Source organism: Natrix helvetica, assembly GCF_964273705.1.
Source record: "Natrix helvetica genome assembly, chromosome: 2".
Lineage (NCBI taxonomy): Eukaryota > Metazoa > Chordata > Lepidosauria > Squamata > Natricidae > Natrix > Natrix helvetica.
The window spans coordinates 100,897,310-100,919,766 of NC_138552.1; the positions used below are offsets into that span (position 1 = coordinate 100,897,310).

The 22,457-nt window shown below is 40.2% G+C and overlaps 1 protein-coding gene across 1 annotated transcript in view; it reads left to right on the plus strand.

Annotated features, from left to right (window-relative positions):
* Positions 1–22,457, plus strand: part of LOC309387608 (neuronal acetylcholine receptor subunit alpha-7-like) — a gene marked incomplete at its 3' end in the record, with an annotated part of 113,522 nt that overhangs the window by 69,883 nt on the left and 21,182 nt on the right. Inside the window, exons 3-8 of the mRNA XM_081944224.1 lie at positions 3,469–3,513; positions 4,804–4,913; positions 7,930–8,009; positions 12,343–12,510; positions 16,504–16,698; positions 17,644–17,730. Of these exons, the coding sequence (XP_081800350.1) occupies positions 3,469–3,513; positions 4,804–4,913; positions 7,930–8,009; positions 12,343–12,510; positions 16,504–16,698; positions 17,644–17,730 (685 nt within the window). The remainder of the gene's footprint in view (positions 1–3,468; positions 3,514–4,803; positions 4,914–7,929; positions 8,010–12,342; positions 12,511–16,503; positions 16,699–17,643; positions 17,731–22,457) is intronic.

The following is a 22,457-nucleotide window of genomic DNA, read 5'->3' on the forward strand; positions in this document are numbered from 1 at the left end:
CCCCCTGCTCCAAGAGATCCAGTCTCTGTGAGTTCTTATCAATTTTTTCCTGGTTCCCTCTAATTTCTTCTTTCATGTCCTTCAGCTGTTTCTTAATTTCCTCTTGTCCCTGTAGAATTTGCTGAAACATTTGATGAAACTCCAAGTCCGTAGTTTTAACTTGTTTAAAAGCTGTCAATGTTGATTGCGTGCTCGGACTTGAGGTTGCAGATGTCGGGGCAGAGGCAGCAAAGCCGGACTTTCCAGGAGGTGGTCTTTTAGATGTCATTGTTAGTAATAAAGAGTCCAGTCAGTATAGAGAAGAATCAGTCAGAGTGGTAGAGCAGCCAAGAGAGTTCGGGGGGTAGAGAGACCAGGCACAAGGGAACTCTCTAATCACCCTGGCAGGGAACAAACGTTTTTCACTCCAGAAAGTTCAAAAGCAAACAATCCACAAGAGAAGTATCCAAATAACACGGAGACAAAGACCGGAAGCCTGAAGCTAAAAGGTGGAGTCAAGTTCAGCTTTCATGAAGACAATGGAAGTGTGCCATCTTGCCCTGCCAACTTCGAGTACTGAGGCAACAAATAGAGTTTTCAGAGTTCAAAGTTTCCAAAGATCACATTTTCTTAAAGCCTGAGGGTTTAAGTCTGAAGATCCATTTAGTTGGAGTGTGACCTCTTTGGTTTGGCTCTCCCCCTCCTCCTTCCCTGGGGCTACGAGCACTTTTGTTTCTAGCCGCTTGTCCAAGGGGGGGGAAATCCCCCTCCCCTCCAGCCGCACTTCTCCAAGTTAAACAAAAGTTCTAATTAGCACAACTGACAAGTTTTAGAATTGGTAATAGGTATGAAGGGAGTCTACGCCTCACCGCACCGCCGCTGCATCCTTCAAGTATCTTTTTTTTTCTTCCGGACAGCCTCACAGCGAAGACGCTTCGTGCCTCCCCTTCGCGCTCCTCGGTGCCTGGAGCGAAGCGGGAGCCCCCCGACGGCCGCCGCCGATGCAGGGGTCCTCCCGCCGTGCCCCTCCTCTGGCCTCTTCGGGGCGTCCTGTGCCCCCCAAGGAGTGGGAAGCCCACCGGGGATGCGCGGGGCAAGCAGTCTCTGCCCGTCGCCGTCAGCCGCCGGAACCGGAAGTCCTACATTGGGCTTCCCTTGAGATGCACCTGGAGACTGCAGTTGGTCCAGAACGCGGCCGCGCGGGCAGTTATGGGGAGTACGAGGTACTCCCATGTGACACCTCTCCTGCGCGAGCTGCACTGGCTTCCTGTAGCCTTCCGGGTGCGTTTCAAGGTATTGATTACCATCTTTAAAGCGCTCCATGGCACGGGACCTAGTTAGTTGCGGGATCGTATCCTGCCCCATACATTCCTGCGACCAATTCGCTCTCACAGAGAGGGACTCCTCCAGGTGCCATCCACTAAGCAATGCCAGAGGGCGGCGCCGAGGGGAAGGGCCTTCTCTGTGATGGGCCCAGCCCTCTGGAATGACCTCCCCCCCGACATTAGGACAACTACCGATCTCCGCTCCTTCCGCATGAAACTCAAGACCCACCTGTTCCAACTAGCCGGCCTGGCCTGAATTATAATCTACATTCTCTAATCCTCCCTGGACAATTTTAAATTTATATTAACTGATTTCTTGGGTATTTTAATTGTTTTACATTTTATTGTGTTGTTTTTAACTTATGATTATTTATTTATGAATTGTACAATGTTTTTTGATTACCTCCTCCTTGTCATTTATTTGTATATTGAGTTGTACGCCGCCCCGAGTCCCTTTGTGGAGAGGGTGCGGCCTATAAATTAAATTAATAAATAAATAAAATAAAATTATGCCAGAAGAGCTGGCTGGTTGCTGATTATATATGGGATTTCATTTTTATGCTGCTCCTATGCTGTTGATTTCATTTTTGTTTCTTTCCTGGTTTCTTTATCTCAATGTCATGGTGTAATAACCTCTTGGTAAGGATTTAATAAATATTGACTGGATTCTGTAACAGAGAAATGCTGACACACTCCAAATGAACAATATACTTACATATATTTAATTATAGTTTGTAGGAACTGTAATTGATTTTTCTTCCTCCCCCTCCCCCTTCTAGCTGATCATGCTGGGAGCTAGATGTAGTTATCTAAATGAAATCCAATGTCATGCTTGTAGACTTCCCTCTTGGTACTGAACTATTTCTCTCCTCCCATTCTATCTCAGCAATCTGGGCTGTCAAAACCTACTTGGAAGATTGGGGCAACTTCTAAAGCAGATGCTTAGGGAAAGAAATATCATTTAGTGTTCCATGAAGCAAAACTGCATCTATTGATAGAAGCACATTTCTATGTTCTACTCAATGATATGAAATTCTCTGCGGCAGTGGTGGGATTCCAAATCTTTTCCTATTGCCTTCATAAGAGAGTGCTTTTTGTGTGCATGTGCACTTTGCACACACACACGTAACACTCAAAGACCTCCCTTGATGTCAGCACTGGTGAGCTGAGCTGTGTTTTAGCTCAGTTGAGGCATGGCAATCCACTCTGCCATGTGAATCAGCTGAGCTAAAAAACAAGGGAATATAGGACAGGGAAGGCGGGGGCAGGAGAGCAGGGCCAATCAGAGGTGCATTTGCTAGTTCTTTGAACTACTCAAAATTTTCGCTACTGGTTCACTAGAACTGGTCCGAACCAGCTGAATACCACCTCTGCTCTGCGGGTTACATTTGTTCATTGTGACGTTCATTCTCAAAGTGTCAGTTCTTATATGGTTAAAAGTACATTACTTATGAAAAAAAAAGGGAAGCAACAGCAACTGGGGTACAGATCTCACTTGTATAGAACAGATACCCACACTGTATTAAAAGTGTGTGATTTTAATAACATTTATTTTTCTTAATACCCTAAGAAAATAATCTCATTAATTGAAGGAATAATTTTCATTATTGTCATTGGATATATAACAAATCAAATCCAGCGGTAAATATAGCAGTTATAGAACAATTGTACAAATAAAAATGGGGGAAAAGAATCATAATGTATAATATTTATGAAAAGATTATCTATTTTATATTAGTTGCTGGGATTCTAGAAGTGGAAGACCATTTCCCAGTTGGCTACCAATTCAGAAGATTTTAACTCTTCTTAAAGAGTTAAAAGTGATCTACTTTTGGATTTGAAGCTTACAAACGGAATAATATGTATCGATTTAAAATATATTGCCAATGAATTTTTCAAGCACTGTTAAAAGAATGAGGAGCTGTGCAGAATTTTGCCACTCTTAAGGAATAATACAGACAATTAATATATAAACAGTGAGTCAATTCCTCGTCTGCCAAGTTTTTAATAATTAGAGCAATAAAAACAGTCCATAATAAGCCTATTTGAATGTCTCTACCTGTACTCAGTCTGAATTCTTCTGAGCCTATCTTTTAAAACCATTGATTTATAAATAATTAAGAAAACTGCTAATTTAAATTATTTTTCCTCCTATTCTTTTAAGGATGAAAAGAACCAGGTCTTGATAACAAATGCATGGTTACAGATGGTGAGTAATTTTCCTTTATTCTAGGTGAGCCACTGGCTGAATTTAATTATTTGCCAAAGAACAGATTCTCCAGATGGAGAAAAGATTGTCTGAAGCAGAAAATAAATCCTGCCTGTTTAGAGTTTTTGTTAGTTATCATTCTTAGTATAGAGAAATTAATAGTTTGGCTTTATTGGATTTCAGAGAAAGCTGAGTAATCTATAGAAGAGATTTGAGCCAGATTAATGTTGAAGCTAAACTTCAATTTGTGCTGAAAACTGAACACTGCAATTTGTCCTTCCTCTAGTCCCCTAATTTAGTAGGCCCAACTGCTCCCTATATTCCTTATTAATGTGGATGTTGCTAATAAGGCATATTGGCAGAGAAATGCAGAATGTGGTATCATCTGGTAGACAAAGTGGTGGGATTCAGTTCGCATCACTTCAGGAGAACCAGTTGTTAAATTATTTGAATCCCACCACTGGGTAGATCCTACTAGGAATTACAAATAAATCAAATCCTCTAATTGTCATTTTGGGTGACTGCTATACCTCTACCCTACCCCATAATCTTCCTAATACTAACCCAACAGTTGTATTCAGTGTTATTGCACATTACCAAACTAGAAGAGTGTTTTTTCAAACTTGGCACACAACTTTTAAGACGTGTGAACTTCCAAGTCCCAAAATTCCCTAGCATGCTGATTGGGGAATTCTGGGAGTTGAAGTCTACAAGTTTTAAAGTTGCCAAGTTTGAAAAAACATTAGTTTAGAAGAGTCTGTATGAGCTGCAGTTTACCATGCTCTCCTACTGGAAATTTCCCTGAAGCTGTATCATGCCAACTTGCCTTCCTATCTATGGGCAGGAAGCAGTTACTATCATGGTACTTTCTGTCATTTCTTCAGAATTACTGTTTTTCTTTCTTTCACTATATTAAGCGATCAGAACAATGATGAAACAGAGCGGCAATGGATTTTTTTTTTAAAAAAAGCCGAGCAGAAAAGTAGGTAGTTTACATCATGAAAAATAGTAATAAAAAAAAACAAAATAGGTTTTGAAACAGAAATGCTCTGCATATAAGTCAATTACTAAAACTATTGTGGCATATCTAGTCTCCCCTGTGAATCCAAATATCTTCCATCATCGTTTTCTGTAGGTCATTGGCAATTCCATTTATAAAAATTGATATACAATATATCTCATCACAGATAAACCTGGCCCTGGGATGATTGCACTGATTCCTCATATTATTTTATATAGTGACAGCATTTAAGGTGCTCTAATAAATATACAGAATATATTTCTCCATAGTACTGGGTCGATGCATATTTGTCATGGGATCAGTATGAATATCCAGGAGTTCAGAATTTGAGATTTCCAGCTGATCAGATTTGGGTGCCAGATATTCTTCTGTACAACAGGTAAGACGATCATGTATGAAGTGATTTTTTAAAACTTGCAGAATAGTATTGTGGTTACTCAAGGTCATCTAATCAAATGATTCAATATGATAAATTCTTTTCCTTCTAAGGCACATGTAACCTGTGGACTTAATTACCACAAAGCACATGACAACCATTAACTTGGTGGGCTTTAAAAGATTAGACTTTTAAACTTGAAGAGTCACCCTTCCCTTTTGCCAACCTGTCCCCAAATATCAAGTGAAGAGGAACAACAGTTGGAGAGTGGTATACATCCACTGTCTAATTGTGAACATCTCAAAGACTAAGATGTTCCTCTAGGCCAGTGGTCGGCAAGCCGCGGCTCGCGAGCCACACGCGGCTCTTTACACATTTTAATGCGGCTCTTCTGTGTGCCGGGCGCCCGCTCCCCTCCCTCCTCTCGGGCACTTCAAAACAAGCGCCTCTTTCCCTTTTTTCTTTTCGACCCACAATGATTAGGGAGGATCCTGAAGTCGGGCGGGGACGAGAAGCGAGGAGGCAGAAAAAGAAACGGAGGCTAAGGAGCTTCCCCCCCGCCTCCTCCCAGCAAAAATCTAACCGGGGAGCCGGGCAGGCAGTAGCAAATTAGCCGATCACGCCACGTGATCAGCTAATTTGCTACTGCCCGCCGGCTCCCTGATAAGATTTTTGCGGGGGGGGGGGAGAAGCTCCTTGGCCTCCGTCTCTTTTTCTCCCTCCTCGCTTCCTGGGGCTCCACCAATGGGGGAGCAAGGCCCGCCCAGCGCCAGGCTTTGGGCTAACACAGAGGTCTGCAAAGTTGGCTGTTTTAAGACTGGTGGACTTCAATTCTCAGAATTCTGGGAGTTGAAGTCCACCAGTCTTAAGAGCCAATTTTGCAGATCCCTGCCCCGGCTAATATGATTGATGCCCTTGGTGGACTTCAACTCTCAGAATTCTGGGAGTTGAAGTCCACCAGTCTTCAAGCTGTCAGGTTTGAAGACCCCTTGGGTTTTTTTTCCTAAAGGGTTAGGGATGCAAGGATCTTGTAACTTGACAGCTTTAAGACTTGCGTGCTTCTAATGCCAGAGTTTATTGAAACTAAAAACAGTGTACCATCCTATGTATTTTCGGTTTTAAAAATGTGGCTCTCAAAATAAATTTCAATCGGGGTTTTGGCGAGATTTGGCTCAGTTGAAAAAAAAGGTTGCCCACCACTGCTCTAGGCAGATTGGATCTCAAACATCTCTACTTTAATTCCCGCCAAATCTTATCAGGGTTGATCAGAACATTGCTGACTGGCATTAGATATGATCATTAGTAATGGTCAACACAGTTATCAAATTCTTTGGTTCTTGATCCATTCAGAGCTGACCATGAGTACATTACAGGCTGTTGTGGCTGAGCCCATTTCATTCAATACTTAAAAAGAGAATTTCCCTTGTCCAAAATCTTTCTGTGGGGTGGGGTCAGTGGGGTGAATCCTGTTATCAATTGGCTAGGCTGGTTTAATTCAGCTACTTACAGAACAAATTATTAGAATGCTTTTCATCTGTTAGACAAAAAGGAAAAGATTGTCAGCACAGTAATGGACATCTGAGATATCAAAGGAAAGGAAAGACAAACTGCAGAAAATTGAAGCAAAGGCTCAGCAAAGGTCCGGAAACAGGCAAATCTATGGTGTCTTGATGAGAGAGGAGTGGAGAGGCAATTGAGAGATAGAGAGCTGAAGATGGAAAGCACTTGTAGATCAAAGAATCACTACAAACATCTTTGGAGTGTGCTATGCTGTGCTAAGCTACGCTAGGCTATTCTTTGTGATAGTAAAAAGACACCAAATCAAATAAAAACGGTGTGATTCTTAACTAAAGATTATACAGGTAGTCCTCAACTTACAACCACAAATAAGCCCAATATTTCTGTTGTTAAGTGAGACATTTGTTAGGTGAGTTTGCCCCATTTTATGACCTTTCTTGCTTCAGTTGTTAAGTGAGTCGCTGCAGTTAATAAATTAGTAACCTGGCTGCTAAGTGAATCTGGCTTCCCCATTGACTTTGCTTGTCAGAAGGTCGCAAAAGTTGATCCCGTGACCTTGGGACACAGCAAAGTTCATACATGTGAATCAGTTCCCAAGCATCTGAATTTTGATCACATGATGAGCATGGAGCTGATGCTGGAACTGTCGTAACTCTGAAAAATGGTTATAATTCGCTTTTTCAGTGCCATTGCAACTTTGAACAGCCACTAAGTGAACTGTTGTAAATCGAGGACTACCTGTATCCTAAACGAAGGCATTAAAATACACATTTTAGTAAACTTAACTTAAACGTGACAGCATTGGTAAATGAATAGAATTCAGTTATCATTTTTCAGATCTGTTATTTGCAGATCTCAGATGACCCATTAGTTAAGAGAGGACAGCATTCTCTTTTGAGAGCTACTATAAACTAGAAGAGTTAATTTTGTTATCATTATTATGGTTGGTTGCACTGTCAACCAGATGTTTAGACTACATCTGACTGTTTTATCCTCCTTACTGAATCCTCCCCAAGGAATTGGGATAGGCAGATGTTGCTTGATAGGGTTAAAGGTAGGATGTAAGCTAATACTATTATTATGAAACATTTCATAATTGTCATTTTGAATTTTGGATTAATGTTTCGGTGTACCATAGGGAAAAGTATTTTAAGAAAGCAACACAAAAGTGCCATCAACTCCCAGCCACGCAGGGAAAAAAGGGACTTTCGTTAATTAATCTGCTGAAGTTTTAATTGAGTAATATAGTGGTTTAAGCTTATTCATCTAATTGCTACACACTGCAGTACTAAAGTCTGATAATGAATTGGAAATTATATGTGCATAGTTTAAGCATGTGATTTATAACTTATAATCCCTACTTCACTACATATGCATTCTGATAGTTCTGCTAAAATTGATACTTTTAGTAAAAAGACTCAAATGATAATAGCTATTATGGTATTATTATTTTTCTATGTTTTTCTAACCTATGTTTAATTGTTTCTGATGCATTTTATAGTGCAGATGAAAGATTTGATGCAACATTTCATACAAATGTTTTGGTAAACTATTCAGGATCATGTCAATATATACCTCCAGGTAAGAGAGTTTTTAACCTAAAGGTTTAAATTAATTCTTCAGGAAGGAAGGAATATCTGTGAATGTACTATAGATTAGAATGTTTTGGGTATGTCTGCATTATTAGAATATTCTGTCCATTACTGCTGCACAAAAAAAAAACCATTATTGCTTGTGAATAGGGGCGAATTTTCTAAGTACCCAACTATCAGGCATAATTTTTGTAAACACGGCAGTAATTCCGCCATTACAATTTATAATAGCAGTATACTATGCAAATGTCTCCAGGAAAAAAAAAACATGAAAGTGCCAAGCAAGCTTGTCCATATCTACTTATCTTTATTCAATAGGATTTATTCTCAGGTAAAAGAGCAAATGGTTGCTTTGAATGATCTAAACAGAATGTACGTATAATAAACACATTAAGGACTCACTAAAAGTAACACAGTCCCTTTGAACACCTTTTCGGAGAGGAGTAGAAAAGAAAAGTAGCTTCTCTCTCTCTCTCTCCCCCTCCCTCTCTCCCTCTCTCCCACTCTCCCTCTCTCTGTGACCCCCCCTCTCTTCTTCTCTTTCCTTTGTTTCACTGGGTTGCAAGGTATGAAATCATACAATGATCTATCAAACCTTTACATCAAAGCAGGCAAACAGGTACATCCCAAACAGTGATTTTGTGTTCCAGTTTTCCTCACCAATATGGTTTCATATGATCTGAATTAGAACTGTTGCAGGGATGCTGGCAAGAGTTAAGTTTTTATTCCCACCTTTCAATTGCCTCTATCCATTTCTCACACTGAGAATTTCAACAACAGCCCCCCCCCCCACACACACACATACGCTACTGTTGGCTGGCAGCCCATGGAATTCACAGATCCAAGTATCAACCAGGGACGATTTTGCTTAGCTTCCAATTCCAGCTGAGGTCAGCTAGCCCTGCCACCACCTACTCGATTTGTAAAAATTTCAACCTAATGGTGACAGGAGAGAGGCAATAAAAAACAAGATCCCATCTGCCCACTGAACATGAGCGATATCACGGAGGGAAAAACTTATCTGAACTGGAAGGCTAGTTCAATGGTCTTGTGCCCATGCTGGAAATATTGTGCTGGCGTTTTTGTAAACAGCCTAAAATTTAATTTCCTTCCCATCAGGAAAAGGGCTTTCTGTCCTCTTGTGGAAAGAGGGATGTACATTCCCGACTTCATTTCTGTAGGAAGAGAAAAACTTTAACCATATCTCCTATTTGCTGAGTCCTGGCATTTCATGACAAAGTCAATTTAAGTCTTGAATAGACCACAGTGTTATAGAGCTCTATGTTTTATGTCAAGGATTTTGGAGATATCTCGGTGATTATTTTTCCCTTCTGCTTTTATTTTTAGTCAGTGAAAGATGGAATAATTAAGTGGCAAAGAATGTGTGATAAATATTAATTGTTGGTTAGACATGAAGTATTTATGTCAGAGCAGACAGTCCTTAGGGAAAAGCAAAATTAGAGAGAACATTTTATTGCAGAAAAAGATGTTAAGAAGCTGATATAAATCCGAAGAGAATATTTAGCTACGGTGTTACTTAAAAAAAAAAAAAGATAATTCAAAATTCATATCGGTCTAAAATGTGTGCATTTGTTATTTTGTTTTAAGCATTATAAATGCAGTTTCAAACAGTCATGGTTTATCACTAAAGTTTGAAATCTTCCACTGAAGTTTATTGAACAAACATCTTGCCACATTTTTCACAGAGGACGAAACTATTCTGGCAGATTTATGTACTTTGAACCAAGACATGCTTCAGTTACATAAAGCATTATGTAATGCAATTTAAATGCAAATGGAGTAAAGGATATTTAATCCCACTGCCACAGTGTGTTGCTTACCTTTATGCAGCCAAACTCTCCTAAGCAATTTTCTTTCAGTAGAGTCACCTGCGGTACTGGAGCTTGGCTAAGGGAAAACCCGTGCCATTATTGGGCATATTGGGCATAGAAAGTAAGCAATGCTGCATTGCTAGGAGGCAATGACCCCACATTACTTGGGAACAAACAGCACTCTGTTCCATGGTAGCAATGATTCATGCATGTTAGTTATCTTTAACTGTGATCTTCTTCAGTACTGTACATCTTGATTTAAAGATACAGATCAACGTTTGCTGTTCTGCAGTCATGGACACCATGACTTTAATGAAAAGAAGGACAAGGGGAGACATGATAGTAGTTTTCCAATATCTTAGTGGCTGCTACAAAGAAGAGGGAGACAAGCTATTCTCCAAAGCACCCGAGGGCAGGACAAGAAGCAATGGGTGGAAGCTAAACAAGGAGAGAGCAAACCGAGAAGAAATTTCCTGACAGTTAGAACCAAGTGTCTATAATAATCAGTGGAACAACTTGCCTCTAAAAGTTGTGAATGCTGCAACACTGGAAGTTTTTAAGAAGAGATTGGATAACCATTTGTCTGAAATGGTACAGGGTTTCCTGCCTAAGCAGGGGATTGGACTAGAAGACCAATCCAAGGTCCCTTCCAACTCTGTTATTCTATACTATATGAGAACTCTGGGTCAAATTTTACTTCACCTGTAAAAAGCAATTATTTCTTTTAAAAAAGTATTCAAACGTAACTCTAAGTTTTCTGCATTAATCCTAGCAAGCAGTAAGTCTTTTTTATGATGTTTTTCATGCCAGCTTGCATTTTGATGACAATCACCAAGAATGGATATTATTAGGTTTTAAGATCAATAAGTATGAAAGTAGAGTAGAAACATTGATGATACTTTCTGTCGTCTTGAGTGACAAATTATTCAGAGTCAGGAAAAACAAAATCTCTGAGATCCCAGCATTTCTCTCATGTGGGAAATAAGGTGATATCAGAAGACCAATCTGATACTTCCAGATATGGAATATAACAGGTTACTGTATGAATTTTTCACTCCCACCCACAGCACTTGAAAAAACATTATTTGAAAATGAACCTACCTGTAAGCTCATAAATTAAACTAACAAACTTAAAACTCCAAAGAGTTTAGTGTCCTGTGGGCCGTCCTTAATACACTTTTTGGAAATGTCCCAGTGGCCAGAAAATGTGAGGCACTGAAGTGAGAACATTAGTTTCACAGTATGAATAATTTCCATAGCTAGCAATTCAGCTGTTTTTGCTGAGGCTGAAATGGATAATATACAGTCTTCACGTCAATACATGCTACTATGGAGAAGAATTTGAGATCTGTGCATTGGAAGTAAAGCTGCTTTGAGCATTACTGATACTCTAGAGCAGGGGTCAGCAAACTACGGCTCTGGAGCCGCATGTGGCTCTGGAGCCGCATGTGGCTCTTTCCTCCCTCTGCTGCGGCTCCATCACCGGTCGGTGCCACAATTTTGAGAGGAGCTTCCAGTCGGGGGGGGGGGGGGGGAGAGAAGCACACTGCTCCAGGAGAAGACGCTATGGCAAGGGGAGGGTTTTCCAGTTGTCTCCACAATTGATAGGGCTTTCGGTTATGACAGGTAGAGGAAAAAGTACGCTGCGCTACGAGGAGACTCTATGGTGGGGGAACTGAACTTCTAGTCAGCTCCAGAATTGAACAGGGGGGCTTCTGGTTAGGACCTTTGTGGCTCCCGGTGTTTTCTTTCCTGTGGGAAACAGGTCCAAATGGCTCTTTGAGTGTTTAGGTTTGCCGACTCTAGAGCACTGTTGTAGAACCTTTTTGGCACCGAATGCCAAAATGGGAGGGTGCGCACACAGGGGAGTACTGAAAACTGGAAGAGCAGCTCCCCAGCGTGAACACGTGGGATCACCAGAAACCAGAACAACAGTTCCTTGGCACGCATGCGCACACTGGGAAGCTGAACTTCCAGTTTCCAATATGCTCATACATGCCGGTCACCTGGTCTTCCAGTTTCTGGTGTGCATGCACGTGCACAGACCAGCATGTTGGAACCCGGAAGAACAACAGGCGACAGCAGGCATGCCTGGAGAGATGGCTCTGCGTGCCACTTCCAGCACAAGTACTATAGGTTCGCCATCACGGCTCTACAGCAAGGTTTCCCAGCCTTGACAATTTTAGGATGTGTGGACTTCAACTCCCAGAATTCTGGCAGTTTAAGTCTACACGTCTTAAAGTTGCCAAGATTGGGAAACTCTGCTCAAGATATGTCTTTTGTTAACTTTACATTTACTGCGCTCTCCTCCAAAGAGTGCAGCTAGGATTTAAAATTACAGATTTAATTTATTAGCAGATGAGTTTGGGACACATTTTAAAACCATCAGCCCCTTTAATGTTGGGTGTAAATATACATAAATGTATATAAATGCAATTTCATCCCATTTTACCCTTGTCTTCGTCAATTTAAGGTTGTCTTTCCTTGCAGGCATCTTGAAAAGCACATGTTACATTGATGTCCGCTGGTTTCCTTTTGATGTGCAGAAATGCAATTTGAAATTTGGTTCATGGACACACAATGGTTGGCTGCTTGATCTGCAAATGCTTGAAGCTGATGTTTCTAACTATATATCAAACGGTGAATGGGATTTAGTAGGTATGTTGAATTTCTTAAAGAAGCTTAATGAATCCAGATCAAGATTTTCTTAAAATCCTGTTAATGAAGGATTATATATCTCTTTCTGTGATGCTACTCTAGCCATGCTTCAGTGTATTTCCATAGCATGTGTAAGATAAATATTGCTTCACTCATACATTGCCATCAAGTAATACAATTCCTAGGACCTGCACTTTTTGTTTTGAGGGAATGAAGCAAAGTAGGTCAAGTTTAGGATAAAGATAAAAGACTCTTTCAAATCAAGTTGAACTCTTGAAAATTTCTTGATTGCGCCCTTGTATTTTTTATTGAATAAATTTGAAGCTAGTTTTTCATTGAGGTTTTTTTTACAAATCTTTCCAGTCTCCTTATAGAAGTGATGGCTAACTTTTTTGTTCTTGTGTGCCGAAAGTGCATGCGTGCGTGCCCACACCCATAATACAATGTGCGCCTCACCCCCTGCGGTCTCCCCATCCCCCATGCATGCGTATGCTGTTACAGGTGTTATGTCTGCCTTGTATGCAGCTTTATTCCTCTCTAGCATTCCTCTCCATTGTTCAGTGATGCATTTCCTGCCTCTCTAGGATTTACCTCTATCTGCTTCTGTGAGGCACTTCCTGTTCCTGTTGGATGTATTGTATATAGTTATATTCTCGATGGCTTGTATAGTGTTTTAACTGCATTTTGATTAAACAACACGCACTGCAGAGACCCAAAAATCAGCTGGCCGGCGGCAGGCGTGTACGCATGCACAGTGGAGCTCAGCTGAGGGAATGGCTCGCATGCCGGCAGAGAGGCCTCCATGTGCCACCTGTGGCATGCGTGCCATAGGTTCATCATCACGGCCCTATAGCCAAGATATTTTTAGACTAGTACTACCAAGTCCTAATTCTGCTTATCTTATATGAGATAAGTTACATAAACTATATATCCCACTAGCTCAAAGAATCAGAGGATCTCAAGTAGCCAATCTAACATCTGGTTGCCTGCTTTCTCTCAGCTAAAGGACTGACCACCCAGTTGGCTGCTTTATCCGCTATCCATCTGCCTATTCAGAACTGCAATAACCTCCACCTCCAGAATCAAACATAATATCTTAACTCTGCTTTTCAACTATATACAAGTAGTCCTCAACGTACGACCATAATTGAGCCCAGAATACAGGTTGCTAAGTGAGAAATTTGTTAAGTGAGTTTTGCCCCATTTTACAACTTTGCTTGCCACATTTGTTAACTGAATCACCGCAGCTGTTAAAATAACGGCAAGGTTGTTAAATGATTCTGGCTTCCTCGTTGATTTTGCTTGCCAGAAGGACGCAAAAAATGATCACATGGCCCCAGAGTACTGCAACCATCATAAATATGAGCCAGTTGCCAAGCATCCGAATGTAAATCACGTGAGCGTCGGGATGGGGCAATGCTCATCAGTGTGAAAAATGGCCATAAGTCGCTTATGTGCCGTTGTAACTTTGAACGGTTACTAAATGAATTGTTGCAAGTTGAAGACTACTTGTATGCTGCAAATCATTTTGGCAAACAATAATGCTTAAGGTATTGCTGAACTACAACGCCCAGCATGGTTTACTATTGACTTGTATGCTAGCAATTGTAGATCAATTGTAAAAAGGGACTGACTGTTTTAAATTGTAGATCAGCCAATCTTAAGAGAAAGAGGTTCTCCCTCCTTGCAAACCAAGTGTACTTTTTGCCCCCTTTTTCACAGTTTTATTTTTAAGAAAAGAGAGAGTTGCAAAAGGGGTCCTTGCACGGACATATCTTAGATGTCTTGCTTGACAGTGATAGTGTATTGCCCCCATTTGATTCCTCTACTGTGGCTTCAGCTCTGACTACAATTTCAGTTTTCCGACACCCTAAGAACTGAACCCCTAAGAACTTGCATATTTTATTTCAAAACATTTCTTCTGTCAGCTTATGTAAAATATGCATAGGCTTGGAGGTGGGCCTAAGAAATCTATGCTGTTCCTACAGCTGATTGACTGTGACAGCGGTGGATGTATGCCGCAAAAGTTATTTCCAGTGATAACAAAATCCCGGAATTTAATCCTTCATTTATCAGAGCTGTTGCCCAGAGCCAGGATTGGATTTAAACATAGTGAGGCTCTAAGCTATGGACTGTATTTGGCAGGGACTACCGGAGAATGTAACGCAAGTAAACATGGCAAGAGTGCTGCCAAGATGCATAACAATCCCAGGGTGGGATGGAGAAAGACCCCCCCCCCTATAAACAGAAAGTGTGGACGCATACTGAAATAAGGCATGGTCTAATCAAAGTAGAAAGTGCCATATGAGCCATACGAGAGCTTAATTTATGGAGGCTTTCATATGTGAAATCAGGACAAATGAAACTCTGAAATATTGGAGGCCCCCTTCAGACATTGACGTCTTAAGCTGTAGCTTGTTTAGTTTATGGCTAAATTCAGCTCTGCCTGGAGGAAGAGAGAAAATGTTTTTCTTGTTACGAGAGCCTATTTCTTGCTCACACCGAAAGCTGGTGTTTGGGTGATCCCCCCCCCCCTCCAAAAAAAAAAAAAAAAAAGCTGCAGAGCTTTTTGTAGCATGCATTTTTAAAAAGGGCTGACTGGTAACATCACAACTTTTTAAAACTATGCTTCAGAACTTCCCCATATTTGCCCTTTCAGAGTTGATGTTCATACTGCACATCTGCTTCTGTCAAGGCTATTGAACTTTTCCAGCCATGTCCTTTAGCCTTTAGGCTTGCTTAATCCATAGTTTGGATGAAAATTATATACTTTAAAAAATGTAAAGAAGGATGCTGTAAGAACCACTAAAAACAGAAGTAGCATTGGCTCTACGCAAAGGCAATAATGAAAATAATTTCCATCTGCTGTCCTATAAATAGCTTGAGACCTAAAACCTCAATCACTAAACATTGTAATAATGGTTGATTGCTGTTTGCAGTTTGATAGAGAGATTGAAGAATAGTCAATTACAATTCCATAATGAAACTGATCAGAAGAGTAATGGCTACTGTATATGCTTAGATAATTTTTTTAAGAAACATTGGCTAATTCTTCACTATATATGTTTGGGCTGCTTAATAGATTTATATGGATTTTTCAGTGCGTACAATCATATGCCCTTAGAGTAAGATTAGTGCCGTGACAAAGCTAAATATTTATCCAGAGATGGTACTCATACATTATTTCCTAGAATATTACGGTGTTCACAAGAATTACTGAAAATGAATGATATTAATGAATGATATTCTGAAATTCCTTTTTCAGCATCTCTCACAAATAGCTGTTGAAGGCTACTGAGAGTTGTAGTCCAGCAATTTCTGTAGGACCACAGCCTCTCCACACTTTCTCTAAGAAGTAGGAAAAGAGTAAAATAATCAAAGTGATGGGATATGGGATATCTGGTAATCTAAATAATGAACTAATGAATTGGTAGATTCTGATGGGCTCTTCTTCTCTTGTTCCTAAACTGGGAATTGACTTAATACTTAAGATGTACATCTAAGGGAATGCAAAGGTTAGATGAGAGATATAAATAAACAGTTGATAGGAAGGAAATAAAGTATATGAATTACAACTCAAATGTAAGTCATGCAACCCTTCATGACTACAAACTGCCTTCCAATCTTGAAGTCTAAATTCAAGTTTGCTGCCTCAGCTCAAAACATATTATAAATTCAGATATCATCAGGAATCATGACTAATTTTTGCAAACCATGATTTCACCATCACCTGAACTGACCTAACACCTTAATAGAAAAGAAGAGTGTAAACCAGCTTTTCTCAACCTAGTGTTCTCATGGTATATTAGACTTCAACTTTCATAATTGATAACCACTAAATTCAGTACATCTGAAGACAATAGATTGCATAAGTAAGGTCTAGATCCCTGACTGCCCTCAATTAGTAAGAATGTTGACTTTTCAGTTGTTTTGAGAATGAAATTGCATATTATATTTCTACTCTTATTATATTTTCAATTTGCTTCTGTGCAGGTGTCCCAGGCAAAAGGAATGAGCTGTACTATGAGTGTTGCAAAGAGCCATATCCAGATGTGACTTACACTGTTACAATGCGCCGTCGCACCCTTTACTATGGGTTGAACTTACTGATTCCCTGCGTCCTTATATCAGGCTTAGCATTGCTTGTTTTCTTACTTCCAGCTGACTCTGGAGAGAAAATATCTTTGGGTAAGGACTAAGACAATGCACAGTTTAAATGCATAGAAAAGGATGTATCAGCAAGAGATGACAAAGCCTATACCTCTGCAGGGATGATTTGTGTTTTGGATTATATATACAAATATCCTTCAATGTATTGATTAAGCCAAAACATAAGAGAGAGCCTTTCAGCATTACTGTCTTCTACTATGCTGATCTCCTACACATAGTGAAGCATTTACTTCAATTATGCTCATATATTCATACAGAATCTAGAATTCTACTATCTTAGTCCCAATTTTGCCTTTTAGCCTTTTTTTAATGTTACCTCAGGGGTGGGATTCAGCTGGTTTGGACCGGTTTGTTCTGGTGAGCGGTTGGCCCTGCCCACCCGCTCCTACCCCTTCCTGTCCTATATTTCCCTATTTTTTAGCTCAGCTGATTTGCGCAGCCAACAGATTGCTGCGCGTCAGCTGTCTTACTCACCGGTGCTGACATAGAAGGTAAGTTTTTAAGCTTAAAATGGGTGGTTTTTGAATGATGCGTGTCAGTGCACTCATACAAAGCACACATGCATGTGCAAAGCACACACTCACCAAACTGGTTGTTAATTCAGTTGCACCCCACCACTGTGTTACCTGCAGTGTGAAGCTATGTATGGGGACGGTCCACCATGAGACTGTTTCTCCTGCCATTTGGCCCTGCTCAAAATTGGGGAAATCTGCATTCAAAAGAAGAAAGCAGATTAATTGGAAAAATCTGTTGTTATTCAAATTATATTAGAATAGCCATGTTTTCATGATGTTCAGAACACTCTTAAAAAACTTTCTACAACACACATTTCTCTTCATCTAGAGATACTGCCTATCCATCTAATAAATGGAAGGTACACTTTATTTAATGACCTTTAAAGTGGAAAACATGCATGACTTCAGTCCCACTTCACTTTTTGTCTCTTTCACAATTTTGTTATAGGTATAACTGTTCTTCTGTCCTTGACGGTTTTTATGCTCCTTGTAGCAGAAATAATGCCTGCCACATCAGATTCAGTTCCCTTAATAGGTATGTTGATGGTGCACCACTTCTCATGATAAAAAATGAATCAGGTTTAAAACTGCGTAAAATATATCTGGATCAGGTTCCTGGGCAACTGATGGGAAAGTGAAGGTGAAAGAGAGGGGGTGGGAGGAAAGGTGGAAAAAAAATCTTTAAAAAATATTTCCCCCCCCCCCCATATTGAAACACAAATGTATTTGCTTTTTAGAATTAGATTGTGACTGTGGATACTGGTAGCAATTTTTGTTGTCCGTTGGGAAAGGGAAAAACTGCTTCCAAGACACTTCCTTTCTTCTCCAAAGAAATTTGGAGGAAGAACCAGTTTCTTCTGAGTTGTCAATGGACCACACCGAGAATTATAAATACAGATAAATAAAATCAAGTTCTGATGAGAATGTGAATTCATTGGGAACCTTTTTCATTCTTACAGCCACTCTAGAAAAACTGCAACATAAATTTACTGATCAACAACAGATCAATTATTACATGGAATGTTAAGTCTGCATAAAATCATTGTAAGGGTAAAATGTTCGTGTGGTGGTGACTTTTCAGTTCAGGATGACAAATGATGCACTTGGGTGAATGAATGAATTATAGACTATCATGCTGTCAAATACCAGAAGTGTAGTTATTTCATAACATGTTAGTAGAGTAAGATGCTAGGCAGGGACCAAATTGCATTTTCCATCTCAGTTTCTAAAGCAGTCAATGTTAAAAATCATTTTAAAAAAGCCACCCATAAATGCTGACATTCCCTCATCCAAACCCTTACCCACAATCTATCTGGATCTCACTCAAGGCTTAGGAATCTAAGTAATTGGGTTCCTTTCCCTCCTTATTTTTTACCCATAGAGTGTCCTTGTGTCCAGTCCAGGCAGCCAAAGATGAATAACCGGTGCTTTCTTTGTTTGAGACAAAGAGACTATGACTCCATATTCTCAGTTCTATCCAGATATGGCTTCCCGAATAGTGCCATCTTTTCCAAGAGCAGCGATAAAAGTGTACCTAGAAGTCTCACCTGTTTTACTATTCCCACAATGCAATGTACACAGGAACATACTTCAGCTGCCTCTCTCCTCTACCACATCCCTTTTAATAGCACACCCTTATTCTCCTCCAATCCTATATTTTCTGTCTGCTAGCCATTCATAATTCCCCAATCACTTCATTCCCCCATCTCACTCCTCCGTATTACATTTCTTCTCATAATCATCTGTTTACTTCTTTTTTCATGAATAAGGCCATCTCCTTCTCCTTCATTACAGCTCATCACCAGCCTCTGGCACATTCCTCTAAGCCTCAAGGAATGACTCTGCCCACCTCCTGATCCATTCCTATGTACAACCTCAATATTTCTATTTAAATATATACGTAAACAATAGAAATATTACAATAGAAATATATACATAACCGGGACACGGTGGCTCAGTGGCTAAGACGCTGAGCTTGTCGATCAGAAATGTCGGCAGTTCCAGGAAAAATGATTGAACACATGGTTGATACAATGTAGAACAAGATTCTGTTTTTTGCTTATCTTTTATACGTTGTTTTTAATATTGTAAAAATTGTGAGATTTGGAGGGATTTCTACCACTAGCGTGGGAGCTGCCAAAATTTTCTATGTACCCCTTTACCTTTTCCCATAAATGTTTAAAAACCAATAAAATTCTTTAAAAAGAAAAAAGAAAATTTGGCAGTTCGGTGGTTCGAATCCCTAATGCCGCGTAACGGAGTGAGCTCTCATTACTTGTCCCTGCCAACCTAGCAGTTCGAAAGCATGTAAAAATGCAAGTAAAAAAATAGGGAACACTTTGGTGGAAGGGAACAGCGTTCCATGCGCCTTCAGCATTTAGTCATGTCGGCCACATGACCATGGAGACGTCTTCGGACAGTGCTGGCTCTTCGGCTTTGAAACGGAGATGAGCACTGCCCCCTAGAGGTGGGAATGACTAGCTCATATGTGCGAGGGGAACCTTTATCTTTATATAAGTAAACATTTCTATTTAAATATATTAAAAATATTTCCTTTATGTTTTAAAATATATTTTTAAATAAAAAGAAATACCAAGTATTTTATTCAGCATTGTTAAAATAAAATAGAGAGGAGCTGAAAAACTTTGGGGGATCATCCTATCCCAATCATTGTGAACCTCAGTTAAGAATTGAGCAGATGCAAAACTGAGAACTGTAGTAAAAAAACATTTGGGAATCACAATAGATAATTATGCAATGCAAATCTGCAACGCTTCATCAAACTAAGTACAGTAGGACAAGACTGAAAAATGGTCTGAGTTTTAATCTCACATCCCAAAATGTGGATTAGTCATGTAGAAAAACATCTTTTTTGAAGGTTGAGGCCTAATGAACAAACCAGGTTTTTCAAGTTGGTTTTGAGAGCTATTCTCCTTTCTTTAGAGTAGACAAAGTATGCCTAAAAAGTCTTGTTGATCCTTCAAATAATTTTTTATAATGCCTGAACAATTAGAGCATATCGAATGTATTTGAAATGCACAGTACAAAGTAGCCATCTAGGTCAAACATACTTGGTACCTTTCGTCTGCTTAGTGGATTTGATTTTCCCTGCTGAATTGCCATAAAAGGACAATGGTGGCTTTCACTACAATGCACAGGAAGACCCATGACTCAAAGACAGGGCCACTGGTTATGCCACTAAAGTGAATAAACTGTCCAGGAATGAGACTAGTCCAATAAACAGAAGATTCCCCTTCTGTTCTGATCTAGGCTTCCTGAGACAGTAAAAATCACACAAAACACTCTTTTTATTTCAATGGCTGTGAATTATGTTCATTCACAGCCCGTAATGAGTCACAAATAGTTTGTAAAGAGTCTAACAGAAGTCTGTCACAGTCTTTCAGGATAAGGCTGATAAGCACCCACCTTTGTCTCCCTTGAAATGCTGCCAAAGACCTAATTGCCAATTAGCTTTGCAAGGCCACATGGAGCATATGGTCAAAATGGAGCTTCAGAGTTTAAACCGACCAGAATGAACAAAGTTGCTTAATGCAAAGGCTCACGTGCCTTTGCTCCTCCTTTATTTCTTATGGGAGGGTCCAATCATCTCCAATGATGATTACTCTTGAGTTGCCCCTTTTGTCCTAACTGTTCTTGCCTTCTGGCAGCTCTGCGTATGCATGCACTGGGAACAGGCTCCCTCTGTTCTTCTGCCTCACTGATGTCCAATTCTGGAAGCTCCAGAGGCAGCACATAACTTCCAGATGGTCCTGCTCCCCCTCTGCCTGTGATGCAGAGCCCTTCTCCGAGCCTTCCCCAGATTCCAGAAATGGTCCATGTTCCTCCCCAACCTCCTTACTGTCTGAATCTGCTGCCAGCTGTGCAGACCACCAGTGAACCACAACACTTTCTATCTTCCGAAACTGAAATAGAGATAGCTCAGTTCTTAGTAGTCTTCACTATAGAGCAAGATTGTCAAACGTCATTGAGGGCTGCATCAGGGTTGTGTTTGACCTTGGGGGGGGGGGCATGGTGGGTGTGGCCATGGTGGGCATGGCCAACTCAACATCAATTGTGTGCTCGAGTGCTCTGCAACAGCCTCCTACAATCCTCTGCTAATGAAAATGGAGCTTGGGAGGGCCACACACAGCCCTCTCAAGATCCGTTTTTGCTGGCAGAGGCATAGTGGCCAGTCTTTTGCTGTTTCCAGAGGCATAGTGGCCAGTCTTTTGCTGTTTCCAGAGGCATAGTGGCCAGTCTTTTGCTGTTTCCAGAGGCATAGTGGCCAGTCTTTTGCTGTTTCCAAATCTGGTCCCCAGACCTTGAATTTGACACCCCTGCTGTAGAGGAAGACACCACATTAATTAATTAATTAATTAATTAATTAATCAAGCAATGAATTACTCCAGCTGTTTCCACCTAGGAAACAGCTGGAGTAATTCAGCTACAATTTGCTTTGGGTGCTACCTGTTCGAAAGCATGCAAATGCAAGTAGCTAAATAGATACTTTTGATGGGAAGGTAACATGTCTCATGATCATAGAAGCATCTTCAGACAATACTGGTTCCCTCAGCTAGGAAATGGAGATGAGTATGGTCCCTTAGAAGTTGGAAACGACTGAGCAGGGGAATTTTTTACTTTTATCTTAGAGCAGGGATCTCTAATCCTGGCAACTTTAATAATTGTAGACTTCAACTCCCAGAATTCCTTAGCCATGCTTTTGCGTTCAAATGCTTTTTTCTCTAGGGTTTGTAAAAAAATAATAATGAGAAACGTTCTGCTTTTCACGTTAGTAAGAGAGAAAGGAGATCTTTAGGCAGTTAGGAAAAGCAACTAGAAATGAAGAAAGCTGGTGTTTTTCCCCCCTACAAATCAGGCATTCTGAGAGGCATACTGATTTATTTAACTTTCTGGAACTGTAGTTTGATTTGGAGAATATTACAATCAAACAAATGATATATTGAGGGATCTTGAAAGAATAATACGAGTGCTATAATAGAACTTTTGAATATGTTCCGAGCTCTGCTGTTAGGCTAGAATATCAAATGTAAAAAAGAAAATTATCCTGAAGAATTTCATACCAATTTCCTTTGAGCTCAGGAAAGTATTATCCCCCATAACATAGCAAAGTTATGTACAGCTGTCGAGAATACACACAAATACGCACAACAAATGACTACTGCACATGCCTGACACCTTCATATCCAATTTATTTATGGCTATGTGGTTTGTTGGTTTGTTTTCTATCTTTGCTGAAATTAG